The sequence below is a fragment of the Cydia amplana genome, chromosome 2 (genome assembly GCF_948474715.1).
Source record: "Cydia amplana chromosome 2, ilCydAmpl1.1, whole genome shotgun sequence".
NCBI lineage: Eukaryota > Metazoa > Arthropoda > Insecta > Lepidoptera > Tortricidae > Cydia > Cydia amplana.
The window spans coordinates 5,092,753-5,105,701 of NC_086070.1; the positions used below are offsets into that span (position 1 = coordinate 5,092,753).

The 12,949-nt window shown below is 40.3% G+C and overlaps 1 protein-coding gene across 1 annotated transcript; it reads left to right on the plus strand.

Moving 5' to 3' along the window:
• The first annotated feature begins 6,241 nt into the window (after positions 1–6,241).
• On the plus strand, positions 6,242–10,299 carry LOC134656021 (uncharacterized). Its single transcript, XM_063511540.1, has 3 exons — positions 6,242–6,941; positions 7,082–9,058; positions 9,374–10,299. The coding sequence occupies exons 1-3, from the start codon at positions 6,242–6,244 to the stop codon at positions 10,297–10,299; spliced, it is 3,603 nt and encodes a 1,200-aa protein (XP_063367610.1).
• Positions 10,300–12,949: the final 2,650 nt, after the last annotated feature.

The window sequence follows — 12,949 nt, forward strand, 5'->3', positions numbered from 1 at the left end:
AAAGTCCGCGATGGTGTATGTCTATCTTTTAAGGATAACTTACTATACCCATTCTTAACTTCGAGAAAAAGATCACATAGTATCACATATCTAAATCTAAAATCTAAATCTATATATTTTAAATAGTGTTAGAAATGATGTGTATCTAATCTAATTCAGTTTACAATTAACAGCAGTACAGCAACAGCAACAGTAACATAGTAGTATTTCTTCATAATAACACAAATACAAATATTTAATAAAATTAATTTGCTTAGTTCCCTAATTAAGTGTTGATTGAAACTTTAAAATTTAGAAATATTGTCTTTTTGCCCTAGAAAAGCTGGTTATCACTTTGCTAATAATAATTATCAATAGCTGGTCAATAAGTACATATTAGTTCTATTTTTTTTTTCGCTTCGACGCGCAATGCGGAGGAATTTGCCGACATTCCTCCCACCCACGTGAAAAGCTGGTTATCACTTTGCTAATAATAATTATCAATAGCTGGTCAATATGTACATATTATTTCTATTTTATTATTTTTCCCTTCGACGCGCAATGCGGAGGAATTTGCCGACATTCCTCCCACCCACGTGTTAAAGCAGTAGCTTCGCAGAAACTGGAATGTGCAGTTCAAAGAGGTGCCTCCAGCTTTGAATTTCTGTGTGAAGCTAGCAGAAATGTCTTTGTGGATACCACGTTGTTGTCTGTATATTACTGGGTAATAATTGAAACTTATTTTCCTCAATATATATCACATAGGTATATTCAAAACGATGTCATTTGGATTTTAATCTCCAACATAACAAGGCATACATTATAAACTATTAAAAGGAGCTGGCTGGCTGAGGCTAGAGTTATCACATAAACTGTAGGTACTTTGACCACAGTCTCAATATCGTGAGTTTTTATTTCAGCTGACTTATGTGCGCCTTTTTTTATCGTAAATCGAATGGGTAATATTTTGTTCTGTATCGGGAAAAGTTTGACGTGCCATCAACTATGATCGAAACAACCAATGGGATGGGGTTCATGCTTAGCCAGCACGTCGATAAATCGAAAGATCCAAGTACGGTAGTGTCAGTTACAATGTTACTGAAGTAGTTCCCTCTTTTCTGCTTTGTTAAGCATTTCTATGAATCCAAATATAGATTTCCTAACAGTCTTCTAATGCCTTAAACGAGCGACTCAACTCTCGCAGCCAACAGTTTCTTCCTTTTGTCTGTAACCTCCGCAAGTAGGTACATTTTCCAACCATTTGACATACTTGGAACAAAAATATCGTATGTTCTGCTGAAGGCCACAGATACTTCTGTTACTAGCGACGTTGTTCTTCTGAGCGTGTTATTTGGCGGGCATTGTGATTCTAGCGTCCATAAGCGAAGTTGGGTATTATCGCGTTGGAAGCGGTAACAACCGTCGATAATGTTGTCCGAGCCCGCTCAGGGGAATGCACGGAATAGCCCATTTGACCGGGACCGACGGCTACGTGACAATATCCCCAAGAATGTGCCCAATAATGGGAAATCACGATGAGCTCTCGACGTCCAGTGCAACTAAAATAAAACTCAGTGTGCTAGTAACGTAGAAGCAGCGACGCTAAAGTTTTTTCGTTAGGTAAATTAAAAACCCACATATATATTGATTAAGTTTGTCTGCTATCTATGGAATACAAAAACAAAACAAATTCACTTCTAATAACTGCAATCTCATTGTTTTCCATGCATATCTACTTCGGTATAGAATAGAAGCACATGTTCCACGTAGACTCGGAATGTATGCTGTCTTGAACAATCGCCGCGGGCTTTCACGACGGAAGTTACCAAATCTAATCTTATACCTTTAAACGAGCAATTCTTGTATATCTAATACCTTTAAACGAGCAACATCTAATCTAAATAATCTATCTAATACCTTTAAACGAGCAATTCTTGTTTATTTATTTATTTATATATATATATATTTCGGGGATCTCGGAAACGGCTCTAACGATTTCGATGAAATTTGGTATATAGGGGTTTTCGGGGGCGAAAAATCGATCTAGCTAGGTCTTATCTCGGGGAAAACGCGCATTTCCGAGTTATTATATGTTTTCCGAGCGAAGCTCGGTCACCCAGATATTTGTACCTTTAAACGAGCAATTCTTGCATATTTATTTATATATTTATATGTATATATATTTCGGGGATCTCGGGAACAGCTCTAACGATTTCGATGAAATTTGCTATATGGGGGTTTTCGGGGGCGAAAAATCGATCTAGCTAGGTTTTATCTCTGGGAAAACGCGCATTTTTGACTTCTTATATTAACATTTTAAGTACACAAGGAGTATTTGTCGCACTGTAAGTTGTATTCCTTTTGTAATCTAGTGTATTGATTTTGGAATACGTGCCGGGGGTTATGCCCAACGAGTTAATTTCTATTTTCACGGCGAAAATGCTTTTTGAACGTGACAGCTGCGAGTGGGAATTGCCTTTTAGTTATAATAGATTCAGTATACCCGTACCATGAGTCACTGACAGTGTCAATACTGACATAAAAGCCAACATCTACGCAATTTACATCTCGCTTGCACTAATATGTCAGTACGAGCGAGATGCATAGAAAGTAAGTTACGCTCATGCTAGCGTCTATGTCAGTACCAAAGTGGTGGTAGCCACACTGCCCTTGGAATATTTTACGTGGCCCACTGTTAAAATCTGATTTATATTTTTAAATATGGCATGAGAAAGTATGAATAATTTATGTTCAATTTGCAAGTTGAAAACTCCAAATTACTGCAATGGTTTATTATTATTACCTACTTTAAATTTCTTATCTGTCAAATCGCCAACTACAAAGTACCTACGCAAAACCAGTTTGGCAGAAAGAGCCATTTCTCAGTAGATTACCTACACATAATCTCAAAATTGTTCTAAGTTAAACTTCGCGGAGTCTGCTCGAAAGAGTTAGCCGGAGGAACAATGCGGGCTCGTATTTTAATTATATTTTGACGGTCTTTTGTGCCATTGTACGGAACACAGACAATGCACCGCTGCGACTTATCATTTGGTACGTCAAGGTGTAGCACAGGGCTATTTCGCTTCATACATAAATTCTCGTTAATATTGCAAAATCCGTTGCTAATTCCAACTTTGAATAAGATTCCAGTTAATCCAATATAATCCTAATTGACATGCTAGAATTGACAGAATAAATAAAGCACACCAGGGTTGGTTTGGTGTTCTATTCGGGGCATAACCGCATTAAGCTAGACAATCGCGGACATTAGGGGTAAACGGTCCATTGTGCGGCTTAAATGCCGTTTGCTGCAAAACTTTCTCACTTAAATACCAATTCACATTTTCCGCGCAGAAAGTTCTGACAAGGTCTGGATAAAAGATGCGATGCATTAGTCTGTTCCAAATTGCAGTGTTTTCTCATTAAGTTTAAACGCTGACAGAATTTACCTACGTAGTAAAGAAAATTTAAACACTGACGAAGTCCACACCCACTGACTTTTCCAATGAATATGTATGCTGTCCAAGTAATCAGTATGCAGCTGTGCAGCATTTATTTTACTAGCTTCTCGTTACTGCGATCTGTCATTTTAGTGACCTATACAATTTAGGTAGAATAGATTATTAGGATATACGGACACAAAGGCAAAACTATTAGAGTAGAGAGTAGTATTAGAGAGCCATTGAAGACCAAATAAAATGAAAGAGATTTTGTTATATGCAAATGGCAGGAAAATAAAAACAATTGCATTACTCGCAAGACATCGGGCTCTCATCGCGCGACGTTGCCGTCCGTCTTCATTCAATGATATAAATAACCTGTGCTCTGATGTGCTATTACGGCGAATTTTCCTAGACTACTAGACTAGTATATAGAAATAAAATTCAAGTTCTGAAAATGTCAAAGTAATTTTTTGAGGACCGTTAGGAGTTAAAATTCTAGTTATGTTATTAGAAGGAAAAAATCACACCTCATTCTTCTACTTTGATTCTCTTTATAGTCTTTGGTCATTTCTCCTTTATTCAACAATGTACAATTTTGTCATAACATTTTCTTAGGCTTAGGTGGCACTGGTGGCAGTGGAATTGAGAATTTCTTACGAGTATAATCTGGGCAGTTCATTAGAAGCATTCGTTAGACCGTTAGCTTCCGCCGCCGCCGTTGCTGCTTGCACGCAAATTAAACTATAATGCCTGGGATTTACGCTATTAGAATATACAAACTGGGTATTATCCCCAGCTACGTTCCTTGTGTAATGTGCTTGAAACTGTTTTAGCTAATCTCGTCCTAATGTCCTGCAAAAATGCCCGTAGTCTGCATGTGTTTCATCCAACGTTTATACCTACTCTGACCGTAATTTTGAATAAGTACATTCCAAACAGCTCACTAATCTATTTAAGATTTGACGCGAAACAGAATTGGGTCAAGGGTCAATCGTGTCATTGAAATTTTGATTTATAATGCATTCTAGCTTTCCAGCCACTTATTATCGAAAAAATCTATCGAAGGGGCATAACTGTAGTTAATTTACATGAAATTGCGTTAAAATGTTTTCAACTAAGCCGGCGTCAACTATCGTCTTAAAAAAAGCCCTTTATTTGTGATCCCTTTAGCGGTTGTAACAATCTAACATAACATTATTTTGGGATCCGCTCTTGGGTAAAGGCCTCCTCCAGCTTTTGCCACCTATTTCGGTCTTGGGCCACATGTGGCCACCCCATGCCGGCAATTTTCTTTATATCATCCACCCAGCGCTTGACGGTGTCCTGCGTGTCTATCCCCACTCCCTGGTCCTCTCCACTCTGTTACTCTGTCACATTATAATTATCATCTTAAGATATGATAATTATGATGTGCGTTAAGTAACGGGATGATATAAATAGCTAATAAAAGTTGTCAGTAGATCTGGATTGGACGAGCTTTTAATATTTCACTCAGCTTTGATACTCGACTTCTAATTAACAGACATACTTTGTGTATAATTTTATCGTGACACTAACATTGTAAAGCAAGCTTAACAAAGACAACATTGTGCTAACTGACGTCGTCTGAATGGCCCTATCAAAGCATAATTGCTACTGAAATATATTTAATAGAGACTTAAATTATGATTTAGAGGCTAATCTCGAAACAACTAGTCTTAGGATTAAGACGAGTTATTGCCGACCGTATTTTCAAGGGCGGAATATTTATGAGGATAATAAGGGTAACATTCCATTTCTGACCGCAGCTGCACTACTGGTACTTACTGAACGCGTCGCTGTTATTGCTTACTGTCAATTTCCATAGTAAAATGAACAGTAGTGCAGCTGCGGTTGGAAATGGACTGTCACCTTAAGTGTACGTAATTAGAATTGATGTGAATAGATATTTATTAAAAAAAGTTTATTATTTTTAATTTATTTTTCGTTTTTACATTAAATAACCATTTACTGTTTCTATCAGGAATGGAGCGTGAGTGATTGAGAATAAAACAGACAGACGATTTTAGCGATAAAATACTATACTAAAATTCAATTTCTCCGCTAGAAAATGAAGAAAACAAAGCAGCATCCCATTTTTCAAAACTTATTTTGCTTTTCTCGAAACTCTATCGAAAAAGGCACTCGTGAGACCGGAGTGTATTTTTATGGGTTATATTTCACATATATCGAGCATCATTTTACCGCGCTTGAAAATACAGACTGTTATTTGAAAAAAGATATTCACCACTGATTTTTGCTGTGGTAGATGGGAAAACGTAGTCTCCTCAAAATGTTGTTTTAAAATAAAATACCCAGAGAAAAAATCACGTATAAAACATTTTAAAGAGTCTACTACGTATCTGATCATAGCCCTAAGCCTAAGCTATGGTAACCTTTTTCCATGTACATGCTTGACACCAATGACTACATATCCAATCCATATCGTTTCAATATCTAAAATTTGACGTATCTTAAAGTTCGAATATGGCTGTTAAAGTGGCTAGCAACGCTATGACGACAAGTTCAAAATTCCGGTGTATTGTGTCGTCTATTGTGCGCTTGTCATTTCAGTATGTAGGAACCACAGAGGTTCCAACCCGCACTGGCCGTTTCTTTGCATAGGATATTATACTTATGCCGACAGCGACACGTCAGTTAGAAAATTCATTTATGTTCAATGCAAATTATTTACGTTTATCCTATTAGTTATAGTTGTTTAAATACAGTTTATGAACCATACTCGGTGGTTTGATTGTGAAACCACATTGGTGACCACGACTAAAAGCACAAAAACGATGTCGGACGATAACGACAACAATAGTGATGTGACGGTACCTCCGGCAGTGCAAGCAGAGAATCCACCATCAACCAGTGCAATTCCAACGACCGGCGTTTTCCGGGTCGGCATACGTGTTCCTCCATTTTGGCCCGAAGAGCCGGCGGTATGGTTCGCGCAACTCGAAAGTCAGTTTACTTTATCCGGAATCACCAGCGATACAACAAAATTCTATCATGTCATTGGAAAACTCGACCCACAGTTTGCGATTGAAGTAAAGGATATAATCTTATCACCACCTGAATCAAATAAGTATGATAAACTGAAGACAGAATTAATTAGACGATTATCAGTCTCTCAGGAGCAAAAAATTAGACAACTGATGCTACACGAAGAACTCGGCGATCGCAAGCCCACACAATTTCTGAGGCATTTACGAAGTTTAGCTGGACCTTCAGTTCCTGATGACTTCTTACGTCAAGTTTGGTCCGGCCGTTTACCCAATAATGTACAAACTATTGTGGCGTCGCAACCAAGACTTCCACTCGATGATATAGCAGAGTTAGCCGACCGAATCCAAGAACTGGCACCAAGTTCGAGGCACGTAGCCAGCACATCAGCCGAACCGACGGGTGCCGTCTCAGAATTAAGTCGACGCGTTGATCAGCTAGCCCAACAAGTGGAAGCTTTACTCAGTGAGGACAATATGCAACGCCGAGGTAGACAACAGACTCGACTCTATCAATCTCAGAACCGAAACGCGTCTCGATCGAAATCTCGCCAACGCTCTACATACACTCGCCGTGACGTTCCTGAAGGATTCACTGTTTGCTGGTACCACTATAATTTTGGTTCTAAGGCAACAAACTGCGTGGAGCCATGTACATTCAAGTCGGGAAACATTCAGGGCAGGCAATAGTGGCCGAGAACGTCTGCCCCATTTCGTCAGGCCGTCTATTCATGACAGATCGTACAACAAAGACCCAATATCTAATCGACACGGGTTCAGACCTGTGCGTATTTCCACGGTTACTTGTCAACGAACGACGAAAGAAAACTGATTATGAATTATACGCCGCCAACAGTACGGTAATCGCAACGTATGGTTATATTACTTTACACCTCGATTTCGGCCTGCGACGAATTTTTGAATGGCGATTTACAATAGCTGATGTCTCGAAGCCTATTATTGGCGTTGATTTTTTGATCTTTTACAATTTGCTCGTCGACTGCCGCAATCAAAAGCTTATCGACAAAACTACTTCTCTCTTTACTGACGCACAGCAAGTCAGCGCGGCTGAAACTATATCATCGATTCGCACGACCTCGACTAACGACTCCATGTATACGCTGCTTCTGCGCGACTTCCCGGATATCACTCGCCCCGCCGGTAAACTAGGTGCCCCTAAGCACGATACAGTGCATCATATAAGGACAACACCTGGACCCCCGGTCTCCAGCCGCCCTCGACGTCTGGATCCTGAGCGCTTAAAGATTGCTAAAAAAGAATTCGATGACATGCTGCAGAACGGCACAGCTCGCAGATCAGAGAGTCCATGGTCGTCACCTTTACACCTGGTGCGCAAGAAAAACAATGAGTGGAGACCTTGTGGAGACTATAGGGCGCTTAATGCTCGAACTATACCCGACCAGTACCCTGTTCGTCACATACAAGATTTCGCTTATATGCTAGCAGGCAAAAACATATTTTCCACCATAGACCTAATCAAAGCCTACAATCAAATACGCGTATATGGACCGGATATTCCCAAAACATCGATAACGACACCGTTCGGAATGTTCGAATTTCCCTTTATGACTTTTGGATTGCGTAACGCAGCCCAAACATTCCAAAGGTTCATGGATGAACTCCTTCGTGGATTCGACTTTGCCTACGGTTACCTAGACGACATTTTGATCTCCTCATCCTCAGAAATCGAACATAAAGAACATCTGAGTCAGCTCTTCAGACGACTTCAAGACTACGGTGTTTTGATCAACACTTCGAAGTGTGTCTTTGGACAATCTGAGGTAACCTTCCTAGGATATCGCGTCTCAGCACAGGGCATAAGTCCATTGGAGTCGAAGGTGCAAGCTATTAACGACTTCCCAGCACCGCAAACCGTTAAAGAATTACGAAGGTATTTGGGTATGCTTAATTTCTATAGGCGGTTTGTTCCAGGAGCAGCTAAAATATTGGCACCACTTACCGCCTTGCTCGCTGGAGATCCGAAAGCATCAACACCTATTGTTTGGACCCCAGCGCTGCGTGAGACATTCCAACTGAGTAAGTCACATCTGTCAAAGGCTACTTTATTGGCCCACCCAGACTCTGACGCAGAGCTGGCTTTACAAACGGATGCATCAGATGTCGCCATTGGAGCTGTACTTCAACAACGCAAAAACGGATTGTGGGAACCATTGGCTTTCTTCTCCAAGAAGCTAAATTCAGCTCAACAAAAATATAGCCCATACGATCGAGAGTTACTCGCGATATATGAAGCCATCAAGTATTTCCGATATATGGTAGAAGCCCGCTCATTCACAATCCTAACTGATCACAAACCACTAACGTTTGCCTTCATGACAAACCGCGACAAGTGCTCACCGAGACAATTCAGGTATTTGGATTTTATATCCCAATTTTCGACAGATATCCGATTTGTGTCTGGGAAGGATAACATAGTGGCTGACGCTCTCTCCAGAATCGAGGAGCTTACTACATTCTTAGATTATCAAGCCCTCGCGGAGGCCCAGACAAGCGACACTGAACTGTCGGAGCTTCTACAAGGCGGATCTTCACTTCAGCTGCAAAAGATTACATCCCCAGTCTCAGGTGCACAAATTTACTGTGATGTTTCTACATCGAAACCAAGACCATTTCTTACATTAGCATTTCGCCGACAAATCTTCGATTCACTTCATAACCTTAGCCATCCTGGAGCAAAGGCAACTAGTCGCTTACTGACCCAAAGGTTTGTGTGGCCTGGCATTAAAAAAGATTGTATGCAGTGGGCAAAAGAATGTCAACAATGTCAGCGTAGCAAGGTCACAAGACACACTAATGCACCCTTGGCAGAATTTAGCCTTCCGTCAGCACGCTTTCGCCACGTACATATCGACATAGTGGGCCCTTTACCACTGTCATCAGGTTTCAGGTATTGTCTAACAATCGTTGACCGCTTCACTCGTTGGCCTGAGGCTTACCCATTACAAGACATCACAGCAGACACCTGCGCCGCGGCCTTCGTTGGAGGCTGGATTGCACGATTCGGCTGCCCAGAACGAATAACTACCGACCGCGGACGTCAATTTGAGTCACAACTGTTCAAAAAGATCTCCGCACTCATGGGTTCGACTCATTTAACCACCACAGCTTATCATCCGGCTGCTAACGGTCTCGTGGAAAGGCTCCATAGACAACTTAAGGCCGCCATTATGTGTCACGCTACAACTCAGTGGACAGAAGCGCTTCCCTTAGTGCTACTGGGCATTAGAAGCGCATGGAAAGAAGATCTAAATAGCTCTCCTGCTGAACTGCTATATGGCGAACCACTTACATTACCAGGTCAGTTCTTCTCTTCCTCTTCTTCAGAGTCAGTAGTAGACATCTGCGATTTTGCCAGTCGCCTTCGAAAGCACATGAGCCAACTTTCTCCGCAGCCAACATCATGGCACACGAGCTCCAACCGTCCCTTTTACATTCCGAAAGACTTGAAGGATTCTGCATATGTATTTTTGCGTCAAGGTCCAGAACGACGATCTCTGGAAGCACCATACCAAGGACCGTTCAAGGTATTGCGCCATGGAGTTAAAACCTTCGATATTGAAGTCAATGGAAAAGCAATCAAGGTTACAATCGACCGATTGAAACCAGCATATTTAGCTAGAGATGATTTCGCACCTTTCTCATCACCTGTGCGTACAGGCGATGAAACAGCTTCAGATAGCTCTGATTCAAATCATGGTGCAGATGCAGATGATCAAACGTCACCGGATCAGGGCTTAGCGCAAAGGACACGGAGTGGTCGGCATGTACGATTCCCTGCTCACCTGCAAGAATATTATCGACCGTAGCCACGGTCTAGGGGGGGAGTATTGTAGGAACCACAGAGGTTCCAACCCGCACTGGCCGTTTCTTTGCATAGGATATTATACTTATGCCGACAGCGACACGTCAGTTAGAAAATTCATTTATGTTCAATGCAAATTATTTACGTTTATCCTATTAGTTATAGTTGTTTAAATACAGTTTATGAACCATACTCGGTGGTTTGATTGTGAAACCACAAGTAAATAAAAACTTTTTCTTGTACTACGTTACCACGGTTGCGCGGATGTATTTCTGAAGGACACTAACTACCTTATAGAACACGCATTCATGCGAATTCCGTACTAAGATGTGTCCGCCCAGTGACAGGCTATTTTATGTAGGTAGTCGACTGAACCGACAATTGATCAGTAATTCTTTTTCTGAATTAAAGAAAATTTACGTGTGTTTAAAATACTGGGTTCTTTTCACACTTACATAGTCTAGTCACAGTCGACTATCACAAGTGGCCAAATTCTCGCACGACTGTTGGAATGTGTCGGTCTCTGGCGTGCTCTTGTGGGCGCCGCGTTTCGGGTTATTCCCACTAGTTACCACCAAGTTCTTACCAGTGGTAACTACTGGGAATTTTTTTCCCACCTTTTACCACTGGTAACTACTGGGAAAAATAATTCCCAGTAGTTACCACCAACTCGGTTTGGTGGTAACTAGTGGGAATTTTTATTCCCAGTAGTTACCACCAACATTTTGTTAGGGTTAAATACTAATAAAAACAGTACAAAAAAATTAAAAATAAATATAGAGTGATTTAATAAATCATTATTAAGTCGATTAGTGTTTTAGTAAACTGCCTTAAAAGTGACGAAAAAATATTGAAACAGTTTAACCGGTACTAGTACAAAAAATATAATATATGCAAGGATAAATTTAATAATCCATTTAGATTATTTTTAAGTGATTTTATTCGGTAATTCAAAATCACTCTATATTTATACTATACTATTTTATACTGTTTTTATTAGTATTTAACTCTAACAAAATTTTTAGTGGTAACTACTGGGAATAAAAATTCCCAGTAGTTACCACCAAACCGAGTTGGTGGTAACTACTGGGAATATTTTTTCCCAGTAGTTACCAGTGGTAAAAGGTGGGAAAAAAATTCCCAGTAGTTACCACTGGTAACAACTTGGTGGTAACTAGTGGGAATAACCCCGCGTTTCTGACAAGGGTCATGGGGTTGACATACTGTTTTGTAGTCGAGCGACGTGCCGCTGCCCGCTACGCTTTTCTCAAACCTTTCTATAAGGCCTTACAACTAGACTAGTAGGTATCAATTGCCCTCGGGATCAGTGTATTATAACGACTGAATCTTGCTCACGGTAAAATCCACGTCCACTGTCATCTGATAGTTAATTTAAACAGCCATAGGGCCAAGATACACTTGTAAGTTTTACTTAGGTAAGTAGGGACAAAGCTATTTGTTAAAATGAGATAACGATATTCATCTCTCATTCTGTAGTATAGCTGTGCTGTATCTCGGGCCAGAGGGTTACGTACTACAATGACCTATGTTATTTTTTACGCCCTAATTAAAGTTTTTTTACAGGGTTTGTTCTTAGGTACTATAAATGGCTAGATGCCTATGGTACTCGTATTTGATTCAAATCCTGTTAGTAATCAAACTTTTTTGATTATACCAATAATTTTCGTAATATCTAAGTGACTTAGACATATTATTTTATTCTTCTTCTTCTTTGTCATGTCCCGTTACTTGGGGTTGGCCCTCACCGGTGTGAAGTTAGCAGCCCAAAGTTAGCTGACCATGATAACCCGACCAAATTAAATCGTCTTGATAAAAATTGAAAATAATTAACGAAAACGATGTTTCTTAACAAAAATAAGTACTACATAAGTAACACAAATAATAAATCTATCAAATCTGACCCAACAGAGACCAAATAAACTTAAAATTTAAAGAAATGTATTTAGGCTGCTAACTTCACAAATGAATTATTAGTGTGAAATTATCGAGATCACACTAACATACTAAAATTATTAGAAGCGGCATCAGATGTGCTATCGTCTTGCCAACTAACGTTGAAATTGAAAGAACCAGGCTACCTCAAATCTGGGTCGGAAAGATATCTGCCTAAGCCCATACTAGGTTTTGCTCAGATTTATACCAGAAGTTGTAGAGATCACACATTCTTACTAGTATTTTTAGAAGCGGCATTAGATGTGCTATCATCTTGCCAACTAACGTTGAAATTGAAAGAACCAGGCTACCTCAAATCTGGGTCGGAAAGATATCTGCCTAAGCCCATACTAGGTTTTGCTCAGATTTATAACAGAAGTTGTAGAGATCACACATTCTTACTAGTATTTTTAGAAGCGCCATAAGACATGATATCATCTTGCCAACTAACGTTGAAATTGAAAGAACCAGGCTACCTCAAATCTGGCGCCAGGTTTTTCTGTCCTGGGTTGTCGATGTGTTGATCTGCGCCCGCTCCATGTCTTTGGTAACGATTGTCCACCACGTGGTAAGCGGCCTCCCTTTGCCGTTCGTCTCTGGGATGGCCATGGCTTTTTTGACCGCATACACTTCGTTACGTCTCATCACATGCCCGAACCATCTCACACGGCTTTCAGCCACCATTTCTGCAATACGAGCAA